This window comes from Gobius niger (assembly GCF_951799975.1).
Source record: "Gobius niger genome assembly, chromosome: 13".
NCBI lineage: Eukaryota > Metazoa > Chordata > Actinopteri > Gobiiformes > Gobiidae > Gobius > Gobius niger.
Window position 1 is genome coordinate 31520532 of NC_136864.1, and position 26589 is coordinate 31547120.

At 44.3% G+C, this 26589-nt stretch overlaps 1 protein-coding gene across 3 annotated transcripts in view; it reads left to right on the forward strand.

Moving 5' to 3' along the window:
• The window catches only part of adcy8 (adenylate cyclase 8 (brain)), a 122482-nt gene that overhangs the window by 63785 nt on the left and 32108 nt on the right, over window positions 1-26589 (forward strand). For 2 of the 3 annotated variants that reach the window (XM_079570084.1, XM_079570085.1), the window contains exons 4-8: window positions 483-613; window positions 3211-3322; window positions 5815-5942; window positions 8337-8495; window positions 13900-14170. In XM_079570084.1, the coding sequence (XP_079426210.1) occupies window positions 483-613; window positions 3211-3322; window positions 5815-5942; window positions 8337-8495; window positions 13900-14170 (801 nt within the window). Of the gene's footprint in view, window positions 1-482; window positions 614-3210; window positions 3323-5814; window positions 5943-8336; window positions 8496-13899; window positions 14171-25675; window positions 25874-26589 lie in introns of all 3 variants that reach the window. The other variant, XM_079570086.1, reaches the window with a different exon arrangement.

Sequence of the window (26589 nt, forward strand, 5' to 3'; positions counted from 1 at the left end):
ACTACATAGGCATTTATTTGATATATTGAACCACTGCCAGTATGGAGCACTCATTTTTGTGATAAATAAGTATTTTCTGGAGGTATTCTTCCAACCCGGAAGACAAAACGCCCCCTCAGTCCGCTCAGTGTCAAAAACCGCTCTGGGGGTGTTTTTGATAAAGAAATAGCACGACAACATGATTAAAAGCTCTAAAGTCCATTTCCATGATATAGGCTCTTTAAAAAGCATTACATGTGACTTGCTTCTGCCGGTTTAAACCTTGTGTGAAGACGAATAAGGCCCATGTTTCTCTGGTTTCCCCCGTCCCCGGGTTCAGGACCATGGACAGCGAACGGCCTGCTCAGCTGCGCTCCTTTCTTGCTCGCTCCTTTCTTGTTCGCTCCTTTGTGGCGCTCATTCGGCTTCTCTGGTCGGATGATCCTCTTTCACAACATCGACAATAGAAAATGAAAGCCTCACCTGTTTTCTCTCTTTGGCAGGAGCGCCTGGTGCTCTCGGTGCTGCCGCGCTTTGTGGTTTTGGAGATGATCAACGACATGACCAACGTGGAGGACGAAAATCTGCAGCATCAGTTCCACCGCATCTACATCCACCGCTACGAGAACGTGAGGTGAGCGCCCCCCTCAGGCGGACACGGGCGGGGCAGGTTAAAGGAGACACATGCAGAGACAGCTTTTCCAACTCAATATGGATCGTGGACAGAGCCAGGTTTAAGTCTTTGTGCTTCTACATCTGCCTGTGGCTCATTCTGCAAGTACAAGAAAAAGGCTGGAGAGTTTTGTGTTTGTGTCACAAATACATACAAGTAGCCCTGTAGTCCTGTGATCTGTGAGGCCCTCTCATACAGGTGTTCTGGTTCATTTTGGCTGCCGAGAGACGATTTCTTATTGATATTATAAGCTGCAACATGTTAGAACTACATTTCCCATGAGACACCATGCTCATATGCAGGTCACTGTATCTACAATTACTTAGAGATATGGATTTGTAACTTCTGCTATATAATACTGACATGAATATGAGGAAAACAATGTATTGCAAGTTTTTAGTCATTTTTTAGTTTTCATATAAAAAAGACCTTTTGTGCCTAAAAAGGACCATAATACCACTTATTTTCAGCACTGAAAACCTGAAAATGGAAAAAAATGTTTTGCCTGCAGTGTCTCCCTTTAAGAAGTGTACAGATATGTCATGTAGAGTCTATTTAAAAGTGAGTTATAAGAAAGTGATGTTTGTCATTAGTTTAGGTTAGTCCTGAGTCGCTGCGACTGAGCTCGGCACCATCGTGGGCCAACCAGTAAAGATGGGTCGTTAAGGATTTATCGATACAACTACTCTTACCGATACTCCTTATCGATCCAGTACTTTAACCGTACTCTTATCGGTACTTTGAAATGAAAAAATAAATAAAAAATAAAGGCCGGCCTATATTTATTTTTACTACACATTTACTCTATTTGGACCTAATTTAATTTCAATTATCACATACACTAAATATATTGGAGTTAAAATACAAATATATTATTTGATTATTATTAGGCTATTATCAAGTAAATGAAGGATTAGGCCCGATCTCTATTCTACCCCTCAGCCCTCCGTTTAGCCCTTCCCTTCCGCTTTGCGTGTTCACGAGAGATGTAGAGGCGTCTCAATTCTATTTTCAGTGAGGGAGAGGGTCACATAGCCCTCAAAGTCAGGGTTTTTCTGATGCACACTTCAGACGAAGGGGTAGGAGGAGTTTCACAAAACACGGAAATAAGAAATAAGAATAAGAAAATAAATTCCGAACTCACATAACCTTAATCATCTGTGCTAGTTGTAAAATGCAGTCAAATGGAGAGCTGTCCCATTTCTTAGGGCGGTCTTTTCAACCCTCGCCCTTAGCCCTCGGTTTCAAGGTGTAGGGAAATTGGGCCTTAGTCTCTTAAGTGTTGTGTTGGTTTGGTTTGACTATAGCCCTAAATGAAAACTTAAACTAATAATGAACGAGAGCCAGAGCCTGTTTTCTGCCTCTCAGCTTGTGTCCAGTGGGTCGACACCAGCTCGCTCTGACGTGCACATGGGAGTGTGCACGTGTATGCACGTACACGCCGCCATGTGCCCCGTTTGTGTAAAAACAGACGCCTCCCGAAACTCTTAAGTTTGGGTGTTTGTGAAAGAAGCAAAGTGCACGTGGCTCGTCTGACTGTTCAATATGAAGTCGTTCCGTTTGGCCTTTCACAGCGGGTCAGCGGCGGCAGCTCGGGGCTTTCTGAGAGAATAAATACCTTTTGAATGTATAAAGCGTCTATACGGAGTTTAAACATGTTAAAATGATGTATTTTCCTCCCGCCACATGTTCCAGCCATGTCCTGATGTGTAGAATGAGCTCAGACCTGTTCACCACAACGGCCTCTAAAATCCTGCGTTTTTGGCCCCTGCTCCACATGAGCTGGAGACCCCTGGTCTCTTTGTTTGAGCGTATTGCTCCTGAGTCCACGCACCTTCACTGGACTATTAGGATGAATGGGAGCAAAAAAATATACATGTATGTATTTTAAAACACGTTGACCAGTCGGATGGCCCCACTGAGGGCCGTGTCTTTCTTCAAAGCACAGGATGGTATTTTACACCAAACTCATTTAAAGGAACAGGCTCTTCCATACTCACCTCACCTGAGCTTAGACGAGTTGATCCGTACCTGTCTGGTCTTTGTGACCGTGGAAGAGCGTGGTCGCTTCTAACTTCACTCTGTTTGGAGCTTTAAGAATACATTGGGAGAGGCCAAATGCTAACAACATCTTTGGTCGTTTTGCGTGACTGAGCACACACACAAAGACCAGACAGGTACACATCAACTCGTCTAAGCTCAGGTAAGAACATATCACATTTTGGAAAAACGGTGGCCTGTTCCTTTGAGCAGGACTGATGTTTTCAACATGGATATCCCTTTTTATATAGTAGTATAGTATATACATCATTTACAGTCTTGTTTCTTAACCTTTTAACCTGCCAAAAACAAGATGAAATTTGAATTTGAAAGTAGCTGAACACTAAACAGAAGCCCGTAGGTTTAAACTGGTCCTGTTTCCTGTTTCCTGCAGCGGGGCCGTTTGGCAGCATGTGTCTCTTTTAAAGCCCGGCCCGTGGAGCGCACGCCTGTAACTGTCACTGTCTATTGGCTCCTCTGTTGTGACTCCCAAAGTGACGTGTCCATATTTTATACAGCATTCTTTTCGCAGACGTCAAAGGCTTCACCAACCTGTCCACCACCCTGTCGGCCCAGGAGCTGGTCCGCATGCTCAACGAACTGTTCGCCCGCTTCGACCGCCTGGCACACGTGAGTCCTCCCCATACAGTATGTGTGGTTCGTGAGTTAGAGACACGGCCTGACACGGTTCACAGCGCCCCCTGCCTGTCACAGCGGCGCCACATCCCGACTCCGCCCAGTATGTGCTTTGTCATAGTTAATAATGCCTCATCATCTCGTATTTTCCAATGGGAAACCGGGAAATCATTTTGATGCCCAAGTTCCCAACCTGAGATAACCTTTGACCTGTCAACAGGACGGAGAGCAATGGTTTTACGTTTTTTTAACCAATAGTTATGAAGCCTACAGCATGCATTTAGTAATTTAGTATTTTTTCCCCAAAAAATCCAAACTTTATAACGTAATAACCAGCCTATAATGTCATATTTAAAAATCGTTCCCAAATGTAATCCATTCAGCCGATAATGTAATAATCCATTCATCTGAATCATCGGTTTGTGTGTTTTTCTTTGAGGTGAGGTCACTTGTAACTTGTTGCAGGTCAAATGCATTTTCCTACAGCAGTGGCTCAGATGGTAAAGCCGTCTTATGATGAAATGTTCCTCGCCCATGTATGACCGTGACTCATTCATGCTCCCATTCCGTATGTAAATAGAATGCAGAAAACAAGAGGAAATGTAAACAATATGGCGCCACCCACAATGTTTTCTCCACATGTACTGAAGAAGAAAAGAAAATGAGGTGAAGCAGTGATGGTTTGTTTTGCAAATGGTTCAAATCACATGTTAGAAGATCAGCCGTTTGTTCTGCTGCACCTGTTGAGCTGTGTGCAGTAGCGCCCCCTGTGACTCTGGATGAACAAACGACTGACGGGACACACGGACAGAAAGCTGCATGTGTGTCCGTCTGCTTTTCGACGGAGAGCATGAATGAGCCTTACTAGTGAAGAGTTTGCTCCTGTGTCTGAGGACTTCTTCCACCATTGCACATTGATAATCGGAAAATGATCAAAGTAACCACAGTATATGATGAAGCCCTGAGGTAGAGTGACAACATCGAGGCTGCCAACAACAACTCATACACCACAGTCATACATAGGTGAGGTGATGAAGCGCCTTGCTCAAGGACACGGCTACAGCGCTGGGGGCAGGGAATAGAACCAGTAACCTTTCAGACATAAAATGACCCGCTTCACCATCCGAGCCCCCGTCATAGGAAACACACACGAGCTACAAGAGAGCTCAGGTCAAAGAAAAACAAATCGTCAAGCATCACATGGGGCGACGGTGGCACTGGTGGTAGAGCGGGTCGTCCCAGCTCCCACAAATGCACACTGTCGTTGAGTCCTTGGGCAAGACACTTGACCCACCTTGCCTCCAGTGTCTGCGTACATCGGTGTCTGAATGAGAGAGTGAATGGGTGACTGGTTCCTCACTGTGAAGCGCTTTGGGCCTGATAAAGGCAGCAGCGCACTGTATAAGTCAAGTCCATTTACTATTTACATTAGAGATAAAAACAAAACAAACAAAAGATAGGAAATTGAAAATCCACAAATTGATTGATGTATTATTGATGTGTTATTACATTCATTCATTCATCTCTCTGATCTTTCACACGTGTGCATAAGCTAACCAGGACAACACAGTGGAGGCCAAACTTATGTCACAAAGAGAAAGGTTAAAAGATTTTATAAAAAAGTTGATAGTATTTGTTATTAAAAATGAATGAAAAAAGACCAAAGTAAATGTGCCATTTGTTTGTGGAGACAGTACAGTGTGTTTCCAACAGTGGAGTGGTTAGGGCTCTGCACATATGCACAATATTACTCCTTCCTCAGCGTTGTGAGTTCGAGTCCTAGCTCTGATGATTTACTGTTTAAACTCTCTTCACCCAGAAGGCAGGGTGAAGAGAGTTTTCCAACTTTTATTAGAAGTTGAAGAACAGTTTGTGCTATTTCTATTTGACTTCACTACTAGAATTACTAAAGAAAATAAAACACAGCTGAACCTCAGACCTCTGAGTAACTAAACCTGTGCTGTATCCATGGAGCAGTTTGACTCCAAGTCCAAATCTGGAGGAACATCACCCTCCTCCTGGTTCTGCTGTGGGCCTGACTGAAGGACGGGGCGGGGAGAGAGTTCAGTTGGCTCACGTAAAAACCTGGAGTTCTGGATTCTCTGTAAACGGACAGATCTGAGGATTTATTTGATTTCTCCAGTTATCTGATGTTTCTGACCATGTAAACGCAGCCAGTGTGTCTTTGAGAAAATGTTTTTGTTATAATTCATCAAAGTTTCTTTTCCCTGTGATGTGGGCTTACTCTAAGTCTGAAAATATCATGCGACTTTAGCAAACCCAAACATGGCTCAGGGACTTTTTACTGAGATGAACCACTTCATCTGGTTTGCGACTCTTTGATGGAAAAGGATAAAAAATGAAGTGCCTGCATCAGGACCTGGGTGGTGTCTCCAGCCCAGTATCTTCAGTGTTTCTCAATATCAACATGTATCAGTGGATGTTACTTCTGTCTGAGTTGTGCTCCCGATGTGTCGTCTGCGCAGGAGAACCACTGTCTGCGCATCAAGATCCTGGGCGACTGTTACTACTGTGTGTCTGGTCTGCCGGAGCCCCGCCCTGACCACGCCCACTGCTGCGTGGAGATGGGCCTCAGCATGATCAAGACCATCAGGTGACTTCAAGGAGACATGGTTTACCAAACCGATACCTGAACCATTGTTTTCTGATACCTATCATGTAATATATGTCGTCTAGAACCAACACACAGAACAATCATGTTCATTCACTCTTGATGCGAGATTTCATGATGAATTCATGCATGACAATATCATGACTCATCATGAGTTCATGTTCTTTCATAGACGACATCATGCATGAATTAATTAATTATTCATGCATACATTTCCTAATTATGATTAGTTCATGTTTTTGTTAAAAAATCTAAATGTTTTAGTGAATTCATCATGATACTAGGTCATGATATATGAACTCCTTTTCTCATGAATTCATTACAGTAGTTACTTCATTAATTCATGCATGAAGTCATGTATGAAAGAACGTGAAGTCATGTGATCTCATGATGAGTCATGATTTCCTCATACATGACTACATCATGAAATCATGCAGTATTTTATGCATAAGTTCATGTTATTCATGCATGACTTCATTTAACCATATTATAAAGTGTTTCCTCCAGTTCAGCCTTACCCAAATCTAAAAGGTTACAGCATAAGCTGTTGTTCCATATAGTGTGACCCGGCTGTGCACGCCACGATCTACGTGCACGTATCGACTCTACCCCGCACATGCTTCTGTTTCCACCACACACACACACACGCACGCACGCACGCACGCACGCACGCACGCACGCACACACACACACACACACACACCTACACGCACACACACACACGCACACACACACACACACACACACACACACACACACACACACACACACACACACACACACACACATGCATTTGTTGTGTGCTGTTATGGAATCACTCAGAGGAGCCAAGCTGCTTAAAACAGAAAAGAAACCTCTAAATACAACTATGAAGGTAAGCTACATGCAACTGTTATGCTAACACCAGCTAAAGCTGCGCTAACAGCGGCTAAATGCTAATATCGGTAAAATCCCCTTTTAGCACAGCGGTATGATGTTGTGAAGTATTAAATCCGTATGACCTGAGGGTCAATAGTGAGGACTGTCCACTCTCTCGTGGCCAATCAGAGGCCAGAGTCTGTTCACGTCACATCAGACACGGGTCAGCGCTTTGGCCACAGCCAGAGGTCAGTCCCAAAACCTATACCTGGTCAGACCAGCTTGACCCTGGCCTTTGTTTTGGAAAAGCTCGACAAAGTGGGTGAAAGAGCCATTCAGCTGATACGTGCCTGCATGTGGAAAAGAGCCTATATAGGCCAGTGTAGCGCCTCATTTGAAAGCTAAGACCAACAAAACACATCTAAACTGATCTTTTTTCTTGTGTTTTTGTTACACATTTTTCACTTTTTCTGGTCACGTTTATGTTGCTCATTTTAAAACCCACATGACACAACAAATAGTACGACGTAAAACCATAAGCAGAAATGCATTAGACACGAACATGGCTGCTCGATCTCGTCCTACGGAGCCTGTTCCTCCTTCTTATTAAGATCATTCTGGCCTAACTAAGGACCACCTGGTATAGTGCTCAGTTCCTTGGCATTGGAACATGTTTTGTGGCAGAAAACTTTTGAAGACTTGACTATTGAAGCGACTCAGACCATAGCCACCCATTCACACCCCATGATGCTTTGCGGCAATCTATTTTTAGCTACTGTGAAAGAATCTATTGATTACACCGACCATGTATACAGGAGTAACTCTGTCCAGATGAAGTGACCTTCACCCAAACACTAACGACATGTAAACATAGTCACTGTCTCCAAGCACAGGCACGATGATGTCAGAGGCAACAACACCACTGCACTGTTTCAGACGCAAACTCACAAAGGACTAAACAAGCAGTGAACCAGGGGTCAGGTGGATTGGTTATGGACCAGTGTGAGGCCCCCGTGTCCTCTGAGCAGTGGGGACAGAGACGTTCCTCAGTTTGAAGCCGATCATCTGCCCGCGGCGCCGTTCCCTCCGCGCTCCACTCCTCCAGCACCTGTCGCAGGCTCCCACGATGCCTTTCACCTGGCCTTCATCACACGGGGGGTTACGAGGCGTGAAATGAGCGGGCGCGGGGGAGAGGAGGGGGACGGGGGGAGGGCAGTGCCGCAGTGCGCACTGGGACCAACAGGCCTGAGCGTCCCGCACTTTAGGCTGCTCTCTGGAGGGTGGCACAAGGTTAAAGGAGACTATGTCAAATGAACTTTACTTTCCAAACTTCACAGTCTGTTCTGGTCCTGCCTCCCACCACCATCATTCACAGTCATGCTGAGAGGGCCCCGTTCAGTCCAGATGTGGTCCAGTGTTTGAAATGAATGTTTGTACTTTGGCCTCTCATGAGACTCATAACAACAGTCCGTGGTAGTGAGAGTTCAGCCTCTGACCGGTGTTTCCCCGGTGTCGCAGGTACGTGCGCTCGCGGACCAAGCACGACATCGACATGCGCATTGGGATCCACTCTGGCTCCGTGCTCTGCGGCGTCCTGGGCCTCCGCAAGTGGCAGTTCGACGTGTGGTCCTGGGACGTGGACATCGCCAACAAGCTGGAGTCTGGAGGCATCCCCGGGTGAGTCAGCGGGACGCGCAGTACCTGACAACAGTTTGGAAACTCTATTTGGAAATGGTTAAAGGAACAGGCCACCATTTTTACATACTCAGATATGTTGCCTGAGCTTAGACGAGTTGATACGTACCTGTCTGGTCTTTGTGTGTGCCCTCAGTCACGCAAAAAGACAAAAGATGTTGTTAGCATTTGGCCTCTCCCAATGTATTCCTATAGTTCCAAACAGGGGTGATGTTAGAAGCGACCACGCTCTTCCACGGGCACAAAGACCAGACAGGTACATATCAAGCTCATTGAGAAAATGGCAAAAATAAATGGTTTAAATTAGGGATGCACCGTAACCAGTATCGGGTATGGGGCCGATACCACATGCTTGTACTCATACTAGTACTCCCGATACCAGAAACCGATACCACCTGCCGTGTGTCCGGCGCTCCAACAGGAGCAGCTCCACTGAGGCGAGAAAATAACAACAAACTGTAGAATAGTTTAGTGTAAATCCAATATTCCACATAGATCTGACTTTATTACAGACGACACTCCCTAAACCAGAGTCTGAGCTGGATTTAACCAGAGCTACATGTTGTTAGCACTGCAGCGTGGAGTCTGCAGTGTTTACAACATACAGGCTAATGTTGCTAATGATGCTAATGCTGCTAACTAGCCGCTAACTCGCGGCTAACAGTTCTGGCGATTCTTACGTCGTTTTATGTCCAGGGGCTCATTCATCTGAAAAACTAACCCAGCGACTAAAAAGTCGTCAGAAAATCCCAAATAAAGAGATACAGCATGTTTATATTGAGCCAAAATGAGCTGCAGCAAAACAATCAAAATGCTGAAGCTACTGGATAAGTTACTATAAACACACGAGAAAAAACACACAGAGCTGAAGTAAAGGAGAAAAGAGAGCATTTATCTGCAGTATTAAGTAACATCTCAATACTATTGTGAAATAAAAATAGATAAATGAATAAAGCACAGGCATTGAGGAGCTTTAGGACATGAGCTGTTCTGTCTGTGATGGACAGAGCAATAAAAATAAAAAAATATATTGAACGAAAAATAAATAAAATGGCATCTGTACAATTTTGATATAATTTCTCTTAAAAGTGTCGCCTACCTTAGTTAAGGAAATGTAAATGAGTAAATCAACTAATAACTAACCCATCTGCTGTGAAAAATAAGCATGTTGAAGAAAATGTCTTCGACGGTCATCGGTTTTAGAAAAGTGGTATCGGTGCATCCCAGTTCAAATAAAAAGTCATTTCACCCTGTTTTGATTCCTCCATAATCCCATGTGTTCATTCATAATTTAACGTCTTCAATGAGAATCACACAATGGAAATAGTGTTGAAAATAAAGAAAAGCCAAAATATGAAAACAACTTTTGACATGTACTGTATATATCACATATATATATTCTCTTTATTTTCAACACTATTTCCATTCTGTGTTTCTCATTGAAGACGTTAAATGATGAATCATGGAGGAGTCGAAAAAGGGTGAAATAACTCAGCATATCTTTTATATTTTAAATGTCTTTTTGTGTTGTATTTGGAGCCTTTATTCCTGATTTGATCTGGGTCTAGGCCTGGTGGCACTTGGGGTGAAAGGTCTGAGAACCACAGTCATAGAACACCTTTATGGATTTGTTTGTTTCTTGTGTTCTTGGTGATAAATGTTATTGATCAGACACACTGAGCTCTGATGCTGCACACGAGGGCAGTGGTCAGATGATATGCCTCCACTCGGGCTCTCTCCAAAGTCTGCCTGATTCTGCGGACTGGCTTCTGACAGATGTGTCACTAAACATTTTATGGAAACTCTAAAACTGTCATTAGTGGGTCACACAACCACGGCTGTCCCAGTTAGAAATCGTTGCTTCTAAGTATGTTCTGTTTCCGCTGTAGTCTGGATGAACTGTGAGCAGATGAATCTTGAGTCATCTCTGGAGTGTGGGCGACTGTGATGGGATTACCGTCTGCCATGTCCCATGTTTTCACCTGCTCATCGACCCTCTGCTGACCTTACCACCACCTTTGACCCCATAGACAAGGCCCTTTAACCCTGAGCACCTCCCAGGGTCCAGCACAGTTTGGCCTGGAGCAGAGCCCAGACACACCGCTCCAACTAAACCAGGCCAAACCAGGACAAAACACGGCAACGGCAGAGCCTATGGTTAAACTGTAGCTGTGGAGGATATAAAACAATAATAAATGATGCCTGAAGGCTCATAAATAGACCTGTGCATTCCAAGGGAAGCTGCTGTCACTGCATAATTTCGCGTTTATAATGTCCAGCCTGTGTTATCGGAACTTGCCACCAGTGGCCGCTGGAAGTGCATCAGAAAATGCAAAGAAAAAAGAGAAGAAATGTAAACAATATGGCGGCAAATGAGGACAATGAGGTAAGTTGGAGATGGTTGGTTTGTAAATTGTTTAAATGAGAAGTTTAGCCGCTGGTTCTGCTTCATCCTGATGAGCCGATGTGCTGTTAGCGGTTAGCTCATGTACGGCCTGACTCCCACGTGGCCTGGGTTAACAAAGGACAGATTCATATTCATATCCGCATGCATTTTGAACATATAGCATGAATGGGCCTTAAAGGGATATTTCAGGATTTTTGACATAGGGCCTCATTTCCTAGTTACCCAGAGTGTTGCTGATTTCTGGAGATAATTTCTTTTGTAATTCATGCAGTTCTTATATTTGAAGAGTTACGTGGCGCTCGGCTAATGCTAGGCTAGTGCATGTCTATGGTATCAGCTAGCCTGCATTAAAACAGTGTGACCCGCTCCACAGAGCACCTGAGGCAAATCACTTATAACACCAGACTAACCATATACATGTCTGTGTCAGAATATTTTTTTTGAATATAGCTGACCTTGCTTCACATGAATGATCGCAATTTGAGGGACTATTTTCTAGCAGATCACTCCGCCGCTGCATAGCTTATACAACCACGAAGCTGATGCTGCTCAAAGATAAGGTATTTTAAATGCAAAATGGTTAAAATGATTCTATGGACACAGACATGTATATGGTTAGTCTGGTGTTATAAGAGATTTGCCTCAGGTGCTCTGTGGAGCGGGTCACACTGTTTTTAATGCAGGCTAGCTGACACGTTGAAAGCTAGCCTTGCATTAGCACCACAAAACTCTTCAAATATAAGAACTGCTTGAATTACAAAAAATATATCTCCAGAAATCAGCAACACTCTGGATAACTAGGAAATGAGGCCCTATGTCAAAAATCCTCAAATATCCCTTTAAGTTGCAAGCCGTTTTGAAACCGACCCCCAAATGAAACAATCCAAGACCTCTCTGTGAAATATAACTATTGCTTGTAATATTTCAATTTTATTTTAGTCATCAATGTTCAATGAAAAAGTATGTAAAAAGTCAGTTTCATGCACGGCAGGTTACATCGCACGGTACTGGGGCCACACCGTGGAGCTATGCGGCCATCCTCACATGGACCCCCCACCTGCCGGCGAAACCGTAAGGGACCAGTGCAGAGAGGCCCAGGCAGTGGTCAAAGGTGGGGGCAGACTAGCTTTGGGGACATGGCCCTACTAGAGGAGGGGGGATTTCCCCCTCAGCACGGGCTAGCTGATGCTCAGCCATGCAAACAGTTCGGCTGGGTTTTTGGATCCACCTTGTATATTTAGAATTGGGGAAAAAACAGGATGATGATGTGAGTGAATCACTTGGAGGTGAGAATGACGTTATGTTATGTACAATACTGACTTAAAGAGGGGCAAAAAAGATTTAATAGAAAGTCAATTCCAGCAAGGAACTAAATAAAATAGGGGCCTGCCCCCATTTGAATAGGCTTCAGCAGCTCATAACGATGCTCGGTCCATGGTTTCCTCAGGATATGAGCTGGACTCACAGCTGGACTTCACTGCTCTGGTTTTTGCTCATGATGTGAGCGGTCGGCTGCGGTGGGCTTCCTCATTGCTCCCCATCTGAGCCATTAAAAGTTGGAGAGAGTCCTGTCCTTGTGCCTGGTCAGAGGAGGGACATGGCCTTCCTGGGGTTTCTGGAAGATATGGAGGAACTGGGTATTCTCTCCTGCTGAGGGAATTTAACGCCCTCAGGAGCTACGCCAGGGTTAGGTGGAGAGAAGGAAGGAGTGTGAGATTGGCAGGCGGAGCGGTTCCACGTCTGCAGTGATGCGGCTGTTGTATTAGACCAGGGGTGCCCAAAGTGGGGCCCGCGGGCCAAATTTGGCCCGCCGGAACAATTAGGTTGGCCCGCCAGAGGTTGACCTACTTTTGCGCCGCATCTGGTTTATAACTCTCTCTCCCGTTCATTCTCAATGGCAAATATAGATGCAGTTCACTTTTTGTCCACCAGCGTCAAATTGGGGGCGCTGTTTCACTCCTTTTGCAAAGTTGAGGAAACACTGTTCTGGTGTCTTGGTGCTTATCAATCACAGCGTCGTAGCATCAACTTTCCCATTTTTCCAACTTTTTTTTGCAAAAATCGTTGACATCTATGACTTATAAAAGAATTTATGCTGAACTGACACTTTCAAAATGATATAATGTGGCATTTTCTTTGACTTCTTTGAAATGAATGAGCTAAAGTCACTGTAGGTGTTGTTTCCATTTTGCTCTATATCGCTACAATAATTGATTTTGTTCTACTAAAACTAGGCTTTTGTAGCATATAACCCCTTAACTCCCACCTGAACTGAGCACATTTTCTCCAGTTTGGCTTTACCCCAATCCAAAAGCTTCTGGAAAAAACAATGATGAAAATATGACAAAAAAGTGACGAAAAATTGATGAAAAAAAATGACGAAAAAATGCCCAAAATGTGACAAAAAATGACAAAATAATGACATAAAAGTTACATAAAAGTTACAAAAATGAGTTGAATCCCCAACAAAAAAATGATGGAAAAAAAAATCTGATGACGTGAGGAAAAAGATCCTCTCGGTTCAGACGGGAGTTAAGAGGTTAATTGCATAGATTGAATTAAATGCAAAGGTTTACCAAAAAAGAAAATAAAATAACTTTTATTATTTGTAGTTATGTTTCACGCTTGACATTGCCGTGTTTGGCCCGCGACCCACAGGCACTTTTTCATTTTGGCCCTCGGAGACGAAAAGTTTGGGCACCCCTGTATTAGACTGTTATGATAGAGAAGAGCTGAGCTGAAAGGCAAGGCTGTTCGTTTGCAGTGAATGTACTATAGGTTCCTCCTCTCACTCTATGGCTATAGCTTTGGGTCAAGACAAGATCCCAGATTACTGTCATCGAAATCACCAAGGTTAGCTCTGAGTAGGCTGCTTCTCACTCTTTCGTTGAAATAGTATTAGGCCGAACGCTCGGTCCAGAGCCTGCCGTTTGACTACAGTATATATCTTAAAACCATCTATCTGACTTTTGTCTCCAGGAGGATCCACATCTCCAAGGCAGCTCTGGACTGTCTGAACGGGGACTACGAAGTGGAGGAGGGCCACGGCAAAGACCGCAATGACTTCCTGCGGCGGCATAACATCGAGACCTACCTGATCAAGCAGCCCGAGGAGAGCAGCCTCAGCCCCCCGGAGGACATCATGAAGGAGGCGGGCAGCTCGGCGGACCGACGAGCCAGCACCACCACCTTCAACGAGGCGTCCTGGAGCCCCGAGCTGCCCTTTGATAACATCATGGGCAAGCAGAACGTAAGGCCCGCTCCAACCCAAGACACCCCCATCCCTTATATGCTGACCCGCTCCCAAAACACACTCCATTGTGCCCCGAACCCATCGCAAACACGCCCTCTGTCATCGTGTGCTGTGGTGCTGCAGTAGTCTCATCATTACAGTCGTATCGCTCAGTAAAGCTCGTGTACCCCGAGGGGGAGGTGAGCGCCAGTGCTTCCTGTTAAAGTTAGCTTAGAGTTCCTGGAAGACGATCCATAATATAATATAATAGATTGACAAAGTTTAAAACAGTGGTTCTGAATATTTGTCTGTTTGAGTACTACCACAGGACCAGCACAGGCTTAAACCACGGACTAAGAAAATCTGAAAGGGTATGGAATCATGACTGAAGAAGATCGAAGCGACGACAAAGTTTTAGCATCAAGTTGGCAATTTGAAACTCATTATTTTGGCGATAACAAACCGTGATTCGCTCACTCAACATTGGAAACCAGGAAGGAGCGCAGTTACTGTTCAGTTTCACTAGACTGTTCCGCATTATGCCTGTTTGAGCTCTGCAGTGGAGCGCTAAGTGTGACCAAAGCAGCTGGTGGCCCCTGATTAATGCTATTAGGAACTGGTCATTTACGCTGAAATCATTTCCATAAAAGTGACTTTAAGCCAGTAGGCAGCTGAGGAGAGTATGACGTGTTGTTGATGGACTTTTTGATAAAGTTTTGTGTGTCCAAGGGATCTAGTTTCTTTTTCACAACAGTAACGCTTTAAGGGCATCACATTTCTCCGTCTCAACAACTCCATTATCTCAGAGCCAAGGAGAAGAAGGCTGTGGCGTCAGGTGGTGTGCCCAGTTTGCCTCTCCCGGAGTGCAGGGATGGGTGGCCCGATGAGAGTTTCTTGCAAGAGATAATTTGTGGTGGCGCTCCTCATGTGTGTGGCGTCAGTGTGACTGTGTCACAACAAAAACCCCAAATCATAGCTAAGAAACACGTTTTATTCACGATTCTCGCTTGCGATTTGAGTGATGCTACTGTTGCAACAGCCAATCTGGAAACTCAGCTTCTGTCCACTGAGTCCACTCACAACCACCCAGGGCTGGACTGGCCACAGGGAGATTGAGAGACCTGGGAGCTGTTGTACTTTTGGGCTGGTCAGATCAGATGTGAGACAGCAGTCACAAAGTGCCTGCATGCGTTTATCCATGTCCCTGACAGACACTGCAAACAAGACTCCTGAGGCACAAGCCGCTGATGTGTCCAGTGTCTGTTCAGTTTATTTGTGTACTGATAGTCAGAGCCTCATGTTGGGACTTAAACCTCTGCAGAAAACGTGTGAAGCGTGTGGTCTGTCATCATGTCGTGGGGGAGATTCAAAATAGTGGAGTGTCCTTGTGTGGTTTGTATCATGGTGGATAATTGCAGTGGTAAAGTGGTGTTTGTGAGCGGTGGCAGTAAGTCGTGTTTGGCTGCACTTGCGTGTCTGTGTGTTGTTTGTGGTCATGTGTCCTTTAGTAATAATAACAATATGTTTCATTTATCATGCATGTTATACAAATATCTCAGTAAAAAGTGTACAAATAAAGACAGCAGATAGCTACATTAGGGACCATAATTTACACAATAAAATGGTAATAAAAATGTGGAAAGACCCTTCCTTAAAGCCCCTGGTTTGCAGGGCCTTCAGATGTGGCGGGAGGGTGTTCCATGACATAAGGGCGGCTGCCTGAAACTCTCTTGTGTCTCTCACTTGTCTCCTGTGTTTGTGGACTGAAGTTGTCTGGTTGTGGTGCGTGGGATCTGGAGTTCAGATAGTCTGAGATATGGCCATAAATGCATTGATATGTGATCAGACAGAATGTGGATGCATTTAGCGATCGTGGTGATCACAGAAGACAGATGTGATATGTTCATATTTAGAAGTTCTCGTCAGGATCCTGGCAGCGACCTGTAGTATGTTGTTTAGTGGTCATGTGACCTGTAATGTATTGTTTAGTGGTCATTTTTTATTTTTTATTTTTTTTATTACAACTTTTAGGTAGAAACGTCATGCCCAAAGGCATTGACGGCTGGGTTCATGAATATTAAAACATAACATCAAAGCTCAGCCTCTTATCGATGTCCCATAATTTGTTTTTAAAACAGTCCAAAGTAGGACAGTCCCACAGTTCTGGAATTTTGTTTAATAACTTTGTTTCTTTGGTTTTGCTTGGATTAAATTGCATACCCCAAGTTTCAGCCCACTGAGCAAAGTCCAGGAGATCTTCATTTACTTTCTCTACCATTAGAGGGAGCTGTTGGGATGCAACAAGCAGTGTAAAGCAGACAATCATTTACAGTCCCTGGCTTGCTTGATGACTGGATTTCACCAGGAATCAGAAGTGAAAGATCATTCATGAACAGTACAAACAGAGTGGGAGCCAAAGCGCTTCCTTGAGGGACGCCTGAGAGGAGAGGACACATTTCTGACAGAATTTTGTTGATTTTGACAGCCTGCTGTCTGTCCATAAGGTAATTTACAATCCAACGAAAGAGATTTCCACGGATTCCATATAATGGAAGTTTTTGAATTATTGCAGGATGCGGAACGGAATCGAATGCAGCTGCTAAGTCCAAAAAAACAGCACAGAGTAACTCTTTTCTCCATTAGTGAGAGACATTTGTGGTAGAGATAGCTCAACTGATCAGTGGTGGAAGGAACTGGTGGTAGAAATCCAAATTGCGAAGCTGATATTAAAGGAATAGGCCACCGTTTTTACATACTAAGATATGTTCTTACCTCACTTTAGACGTGTTAATATATCCCCGTCTGGTCTTTGTCCGTGCGCTCTGTCACGCAAACGGAGCACATACGCAGCCTCTCCCACATGTCACATAGCTCCGAAAAAGCTCACGATAGTAGCTACCAAGCTCTTCCACGTGTTCCCTATTTAAATAAAGTTACGTGAAGTGTTTTCATGCGAAGTATATTTACCCAGAAATGTAACATGTCGATTTTATAAGCAAATAAAAAGGGGGACTATATTGTGAGGCGTAATGATACGAGGAGCAAAACGTCCGCGCAGTAACTCCTCAAGACTTCCCCCGCTCACTTCCGTCAATAACCTTTAGGAGTTACTGCGCGGACGTTTTACTCCTCGTATCATTACGCCTCACAATATAGTCCCCCTTTTTATTTGCTTATAAAATCGACATGTTACATTTCTGTGTAAATATACTTCGCATGAAAACACTTCACGTAACTTTATTTAAATAGGGAACACGTGGAAGAGCTTGGTAGCTTCTATAGTGAGCTTTTTCGGAGCTATGTGACATGTGGGAGAGGCTGCGTATGTGCTCCGTTTGCGTGACAGAGCGCGCGGACAAAGACCAGACGGGGATATATTAACTCGACTAAAGTGAGCTAAGAACATATTTTAGTATGTAAAAACGGTGGCCTATTCCTTTAAGTTGTTTGTACACAGAAACTCCAACAGTGTTTTGTTGATGATCGACTCTCGTATCTTTCCCACATTTGATATTATCAAAATTGGTCGATCATTTTGCGGATCTGACCTGTTACCCTTGTTTTTGTAAATCGGTGTCTCGTGTGCTGTTTTCCAGGCTTGGGCATAACTCCGGTGTCAATAGACTTTTTGAATAAAATGTACAGAGGCGTCGCTAAAGCTTCGTGACAGTTTCTCAAAGTCAAGTTGGTTATTCCATCTGGACCAGTGGATTTTGAGGGATCAAGCGTAGCTAATGCCTTAACAATGTTTGTTTGGTCAAAATAGACGTTGGAGAGAACTTTAGATGTACTGAGTGGTAGAGGTGGGAACCAGATCTAAGAGTTGGGCTTCTGTCCTTTAGACGTACAATGGTTGTTAAGAAGTGTTGCTTTTGTAAAGTTACAAGACGCAGAAGCATCCGCTGTGGTTATTGTTGGGATGGCATCAGTTATTTTAGCACCAACATAGAGCTTTCTTGCCAGTTTATGCCATTTTTTGGAAGTTTTAACCGAGTGCGCCATTTGTTCCATTGTTTTGTCAGCATCCTTCCTTTTTGTTTCTTGCAGATATGCTTTAAGTTTATTGCGAGCAGTTCGATATAGGTTGTATGCTTGTGAGGTTTTAGAGAGTGTGTAATCTTTTCAAGCTCTTGCTTTCTTTGATTTGAGTTCAGCATAGGTTCTATCACAGCATCATTTGTCTTTTGTGAAAGTATGAGGTACTGGAATTTTCTTAGCACATACATTCAGAAGCAAGAAATAGGTTGTAATGAAACTTTGCCAGTCTTTCTCAACAGAATCACTGTCAAGCAAAGATTTCCAGTGAACATTATTAAAGAGATCATTGAGTTCAGTCCAATTTGTTTCATGATGAATGAATCCAGTGGATCGAGTTGGTCATATTCATCTGGCAGAGATATCAAGTCACCTAGTAGGATTGGAACAGTGTTAAAATCCAATTTGTATTCCGACGTTTGCCAGCCAGATGGGAGGTGAGATCTTCTGCATTATTGGGTGGCCAATATGCTGTACAGAACAGTGCAACAGAGAGTGAACCAGATGGTTTCATGTGGTGCTTCCTCCATATTGGCTTCTCTTTTTATAGGTAGAAGGTTTTGTCTGGAACTGTTGAGGTCAGAAAAGTCTCTGTTAGGCTGAAGATTAGTATTTCAGAGTGTGACTGAAGAAAGGCAATCACTTCATCAAGTGATTGCTGATGAGACCTCGAAATGTTGGTGCTAGCAACCTGCATTTTGCAAAGGAAGACTGCCTGTCCAGTATTAGGGATCGGCGTATAATACAGCCTTTAAAGTTTGCCTAATGCGCCTCACCATAGTTTGCACATTGGGCAGGACTCATGCTTTCATCAGGGGCATGACTGTCACCACAGTTAATGCAGAGATGTTGTGATTTGCATGCGGTTGATACATGGTTAAATCTTTGACTTTTATAGCATTGAAGAGGTGGATTTATCCAGGGCTCTACACGAAAAATATACTGAGACACCTTCAATCCTAGGATAGATAGTGTCTCGAGCTGAAGCATTAATAAGCATTTTCGTTCTCCAATGCCTTTTTGAGCTCCAATGTATTTGCATATTTTGTAGGATTTATCGCATGTTCGATGACAATTGTATGATCAGGATTCACAAGGCGCTGTGGGCGTGGTGAACTCCGAGGTAGTTGAAGTTTTTCCATAGATCCATTCCTCATAGTGTGTCGCTTCGCTATTTCCAAATAGGACGAGTTCAGCAGTGTGTTTTTTTTCCAGAGAGTTAACTTTCTGCATTAACTCGTGCTGATTTTGACATGAGTTGTCGATTTTTAGGTTAAGTGCAGTTAGCATGGTCTCCACATGGGTATCTACCTGAAGTGATAGCAATGCGGGCACATCGAAGTTCATAATGGCATACATTGAATCGGAGATAGATTGAGTCAGTGTTGTTAGCCTTGAAAAGTTGTTTTTTAATTTCTGCCACTTTTATGAGAGCATGTTTTACACAGGGAGAGGCAGGTTTCTCATGAACGACTGCATCGTTGTTTCATCGATAATCAAGAGCATAGGGAGTGGATCCAGTGCCGACAGTTAGAGCATTGCATCACAGTTCGATTTTCCGAGTACTGCACCCGCATTTCTTATATGGTAGTGGCATGATTGGAGTAGGTAGCTGGCTAGCTGGCCACTAGCTTGCTAGCCGATGGTGCTAGCCCCTTTCCTTCAGCGCTGGCTCTTACAGCAACAGGTTAAGCGTTTGTGCTCCAGAGACGTTTGTCTGGATGTTAATCCAGAAGTTTGTTGTTTGTGGCAGGTATCAGAGCGTGGACGGAGAGAGTCTATTGTTTAGTGGTCATGTGGCCTGCAGTCTATTGTTTAGTGGTCATGTGACCTGTAGTCTATTGTTTCGTGGTCATGTGGCCTGCAGTCTATTGTTTAGTGGTCATGTGACCTGTAGTCTATTGTTTAGTGGTCACATGACATGCAGTCTATTGTTTAGTGGTCATGTGATCTGTAGTCTATTGTTTAGTGGTCATGTGACCTGCAGTCTATTGTTTAGTGGTCATGTGGCCTGCAGTCTATTGTTTAGTGGTCATGTGGCCTGCAGTCTATTGTTTAGTGGTCATGTGACTTGCAGTCTATTGTTTAGTGGTCATGTGACCTGCAGTCTATTGTTTAGTGGTCATGTGACCTGTAGTGTATTGTTTAGTGGTCATGTGACCTGTAGTCTATTGTTTAGTGGTCATGTGACCTGCAGTCTATTGTTTAGTGGTCATGTGACCTGTAGTGTATTGTTTAGTGGTCATGTGACCTGTAGTCTATTGTTTAGTGGTCATGTGACCTGCAGTCTATTGTTGAGTGGTCATGTGGCCTCTTTCTGACATTTACTTGAATTGGCTCCATGTTTCCTATGGACCATACATGAGTCCAGTGCAGATCCCAAATGTCATCCTCTGGCCTTTAGACTTCCCTGTACGCTCCCTGAGATATACACCACATAATGAAGCAGCTGTGTGTACCAGGCTGTGTGTACCAGGCCCCGGGGTCAGAGCGGGGCTACACCGGGACTGGTCCAAGACTAAACATACCTGAATCAAAACAAAGCCATGACTAAACCAAGTCTCCTTCAAGGCCGGGACTAATATAGTGCGCTAAAAAAGAAAAGAAATATCCATTTAGAGGCATTAGAGGCATTTCAACACACAAAGGGGGTGACTAGTCCTGCTGCTGTGGTGGGGTTGGGGCGGACTAGAGGATTTAGGTAGAAGGAGAGAAGAGAAAGTGCAATTATATAATTATTGGATATCAAATTCTCCCTTAGCTCTACTTTCTGGCTACACAAGCGGTCTGTCCCTCAGCCTCTCCGACCCCCTTCACAGCAAACCTTGGTAGCGAACTCTCCGTACATGTCTGGACTCCTCTCAGAGCGGGCTGCTGCTGTTCTAATGAAGCTCTGTTGAATGATTTTCCCATTGGTGCTCTGCAAAGTGCACGTAAAGTAAATAAACACGCGGCACGGCACGAATGGGCTGATTCCACAGCATAGGTGTTCAAACAAACCACACTCTGCAGGTGACCATTGTGCTTGATGAAAACGGTTCGTCCACCGCGCTTCTCTCAGACATGTATATGGACTATTTTCTGACCGGATCCAGCTCCTCCAGTATTTTAACCGCTCTCTGACTTTATTTCATCAGGACATTTACTTATTTTACACAAACACCATCAAGTCTTCATTGCACTGGTTCTTTTTCTCACTCATTTGTATCTGCAGTATAATGTTATCGATTTCGGTTTTGACCTCACTTATGTGGTCGATGGGTTGACAATGTTTGATGGCTAATGCTAACGGCAATAGGAAAAAGCCGGACTAGCCGACTTGCTAGCTCTCCGCATGCATTAGGATTGAACGCCGCTTCTCCTTTTTATTCGGATGGTATGTTTTTCATAACACCCCTATTAAAAAAAAGACGAACGTGGCCTGATCTTCATAACAGGCGTGCCGTGAATAGACTGGATCTATTTCCAGCCTGGATCGGCGAGCGCGCTGATGTGAAGGGGCCGCTGTTGACCCCTGACCGCTGGTATTCTGATTGTGATTGGTGGAAATGTCAGCAATTGTCCCCGGCAGAATGAGCATGCCGCTGTCATCGGGGCCTCGCTTAATGCGGCTCATTCTTATTCAGCGGAGGTGGTGCGGTCAGGTCCGCACGAGGAGCCAGTCGAGCTTATCAGCGCAGCGCGTGGGGGGTGGTCCGGCGGATAAAAATAGAAGGATGCTTCAATGTCACCTTGCTGATTTGTGCCTATATACTGAAAGTAAGGATGGTGGTGTTATTGTTTTTAAAGGCAATACTGCACGCAGCTTTTCCATCTCCAGGTTTCAGGCCATTTAGCTCATACCTGCAAACACAGAAATAGTCCTGTGGTATTCAGGGTCATCTGCATTTCTAGTTTATTTGTTTTAATAAGAGATGACTTTATTTTGCTTTAGTCATGCATTTAGAGTTGCATTTGGAGTTTTCCTGGTTAAGACGGGGATTAAACAGAATTAGGATCCTTTTTAAACCGAGCCTTGCATAAAGCCAGACTGACTTCATTAATGTTTTTATAAATACATATAAAAGACGGTCTGGAATTGTGGTAGGACACGATTTCCAAATTGAGACTCAAGGCGGGGCTAACGGTCGCAGCTTGAATGAGACGTCCTCCGCCATGTTCAACAATCATGGCGTGTAGGCGAGTAAATGTTCCGGTGAAAGCCCTCAGACTTTGGCTTTAAAGGAACAGGCCACCGTTTTTACATACTGAGATATGTTCTTACCTGAGCTTAGACGAGTTCATGTGTACCTGTCTGGTCTTCACGCGTGTCCTCAGCAATGGCCGCTGGCTGCCCTGCTTTTTGACCACAAACGTGGGGGCCGCCATTGCTCCGCCGTTGCTGCAGTACCTCCATATCGCCGCTAGGCCCCCATTGAAAAGCATTGGACTTTAGACACGTTAAAAACTACTTTAAAGCCTGGTTTCAATTGTTTCAACACTAGACTAGGCTAGATATTCCTCCTGAGATAACGCTGGGTTAATAACAATATATGAAACCAGGCTGGTTTTCGTAATATGATTTTTTGAAATCTCGTACTTAATGAGGGTCGGACTGTTAGCATTGGAGCAGCGCGAGCTACACGTCACGCAAGGGCCGAGTCTACGGTAAAAATCCCGCCTGTATGTCCTTTTTAGGAACATGCTTCGTCAGAGCTGGGGAGGGGGAGCCTGTAAATCCGCCATGAATTGCCCCACGGCCGTGGTCAATCTGGTAAACGGGGAGGAGTGAGCATAAGACGTCCATTTTTTTTTACAGTCTATGGTCCTCAGTCACGTAAACACAGCACAGACGGCGTTAGCATTTAGCCTCTCCCTCTCTCCTCTATAGCTCCAAACCAGGTCAAGATAGAAGCTACCAAGCTCTTCCACGTTTTCCTTATTTAAATATGGTCACGTGAAGTGTTCCACTACAAAGTATAATTACACAAAATTAAACAATGTGGATTTTCTAAGCGGATAAAGAGGGGAACTATATTGTAAGGCGTAATAATACCAGTAGTTCGAAATCCGCGCAGTAATCTTCACTTTACTGTGCGGACGCTGAACTACTGACATGAGACAGTACAGTAAAGGACATGGACAAAAGCAATAGTTATCAAGTCTGATTGGTTGAAAATCACAACCACAGTCTCCTTTGGACATTTTATAAACGCACAATAAACCCTTGAATTTAAAAAGGCTTCTGTGATTCAGACCTTCTCCCCAAAACTATAGGAACGTTTGGCCAATTTAACAGAAATGTGTTTTCTTGAGTTAAAGAAAGTCAGACTTCTCCCTGACGAATGCCACGGTTCAAAGAGAGTGAGAGTAAAATAAAAGTATTTAGAGCTGGTAAGCACATTTTGAATCCTGTCAGTCTCAGTGGTGCCTTTTAATGAACAGATCTCAGTTTAAACTGTGGAGTTCACTCTCGCTCCTCATCGGGGTGGGGTCGCAGGTGGGGGCACAGTGAGAGTACGGAGAGTGTAACTGGCCCTCTGTGACACTGTGTTAAATAATGGCTGCTAACAGACAATGTACAGGCCTACTTTGTGCTACCTGTCTCTCTTGTTGTTCAAGCTGGGACTGAATCCTCGTCTCTCATCAGCCATATTATTGAATCAATATTCTTTTGTTTTCACATCACCAGCTCTTCTCCACAGTCTTTGTTACGGCTTAGCACAGGGGTGTCAAACTCATTTGGGTGGTGGGCCGAAATCCAGCTTCCTCGGCGGGTTGCAGGTCACATGTAATGTAAACATGAAAATGCTAACTTGACAAAACATGTTTCTTATAAATTAATAATAATGAGCTGTGATTTTAAAATGAAAGCAAGGAAGGATTGTAATAAATAATAATAGAGGCTTACACTGGTATTGAGCTTTTTCCGTGTGACTATTCACCTTATTCCAGAAGCTCGCGTGGGCGCCGCCATGAACTGTGCCCGCCCCTTTTCTCCTATCTGTTAAAGGAATAGGCCACCGTTTTTACATACTGAGATATGTTCTTACCTCACTTTAGCCGAGTTAATATATCCCCGTCAGGTCTTTGTCCGCCATTTGCACCAACAAGTCAACTCTGCACCGTTTCTCTGTGCGCAAGTGAGCGGGGGAAGTCTTTAGGAGTTACTACGCGGACGCTGTGCTCCTCGTATCATTACGCCTCACAATATAGTCCCCCTTTTTATCTGCTTATAAAATCGACATGCTACATTTCTGTGTAAATATACTTCGCATGAAAACACTTCACGTAACTTTATTTAAATAGGGAACACGTGGAAGAGCTTGGTAGCTTCTATCGTGAGCTTTTTTGGAGCTATATGACATGTGGGAGAGGCTGCGTATGTGCTCCGTTTGCCTGACAGAGCGCACGGACAATGACCAGACGGGGATATATTAACTCGACTAAAGTGAGGTAAGAGCATATCTCAGTATGTAAAAACGATGGCCTATTCCTTTAACATGGGGCTGGAGAAGTCCAGATAATATCAGTGACTACACGAAAACAAAGCTGTTTTCAGGCCGCACAGAGAAACGGTGCAGAGTTGACTTGTTGGTGCAAATGAACATTGGACATTTTACACAAATCAATCGACTGAACATCAGAGGCCAAAGTGGGCGGGGCGGAATAAGGTGAATAGGAGCATGCTGCATGTCATTTTGAAGCTCTGGACCTGGAGAATCCTAGCGCTGAGTAGTTTCAACCTCGTCAAATGTACTTTTGATCGCTCCATAAAATGTCGCCACTAGCTGCAGCATGCTAATGCTAGCGGCAGCATGCAATGCTAACTGGATACTGGCAGATACTCAAACCCTTGGTATCAGTACTGGAAAGGAAAAAGCTGGATTGGTGTATCTCCAAAGGCGTGCTGGGTAATCGGGAGAGTCGGGACATTTCCCGGTGGGCCACGGTGCTTCTGGGCCGTCAGAATAAAATAATGGATTAATAACAGACTCACAGTTGTGCTATTCCGGGGCTAAAGGCTTTAACTGGGCTGCAGCAGGAGCCTGGGCTGCTCTTCCAGATAGAACGTAACTGACACAAGCGCAAATGACGGATGTATCAAAATCAGAAACCCCTCCACTGTAGTTTCACTTGGCGCAGTCCAATCCAGTGGGAAAACAGCAGTTGTCGGATTGGTTTATGTTCTGACACTGAGTCTGCGACCATCGAAAACTCATCGAAAAAGAAAAGCGAAAAGTTCAAAAATGACACTTGTTTTGTTTCGCTCCATTCACATGACTTTCCCCTCTGTACATCCCCTCATCTCCACCTCCCTTGTTCCGTCACTTTACTAACTACGATCAGGTCTGCTCGAGCATGAGCCGCGATCAGGCCGCCCGTCGCGCCGCATGTGGCCCAGAGCTGTGCCGGAAGCTGCCTCCGTGCAACGTGTTGGGGCGGCCGACCTTCTGGGAAACACACTGCGGCTGACTTTGTTTCTGTGCATGTGCTTCTCCCCCGTAGACCTTGGCTGCCCTAACCAGAAACTCCATTAATCTGCTTCCAAACCATCTCGCTCAAGCTTTGCATGTCCAGTGCGGCCCCGAGGAAATTAACGAGCGGATAGGGAGCGCCATCGACTTGCGGAGTGGCGATAAGTTGAGACGAGAGCATATCCAGCCATTGTCACTGATGTTTAAAGTCTCCAGCCTGGAACAGAAGGTAGCTGTGGGCTTTAGAGCATCCCCCCCATTCCCCCCCCCCCCCCCCCCCCCCCCCCCCCCCCCCCCCTGCCCCATCAGGGTTCACGCACAGAGGCAGAGACACTTTTTACACGTGATTTTGGTGATTGGTTTTATATTGTTACATTGGAAAAAAATAATGGAAATGTTCTTGAAAGACGAGACATGGCAGGTTAAGGTGTGGCAAGTTTTCTGTCTTGACGTCTCAGTTTTAATGACAAAGTAAAATAGACAATTCACAAATACTTACCTTCCAGATAAGACTTTAATCCAAATATGGTCATTTCGTTTGTGGAAGGTGAAACCTGCAAAGTGTGCGGAGACAAACATGCACATGCCTGAACAAACTGATTCAACTTTAGGGCCCGTTTTCTCAATATGTAGTTTTCGTTACACTCCTTTTCAGAGGGATTTACAATATCCAATTTTCAAATCATTTTTTCCACTAATAACTCGCTTATTCAAATACTGAACTAGATCCAAAAGCCGCCCTGAGCAAACCTTTGAATCATACAAGTCAAAAAAATAGATAGCATACATTTGAACATGGCTCTATCATTTTTCAGATTAGATCGTCCCATCTCAAAATGCCTCATTATTTATATGATTCCCCTGCAGTGTCTCGCCTGAAGATCATTCCGTCCTTTAACATCTATCTGTAAGAAAAGAACGACTGCCTCTGTGAGTCCACACTCA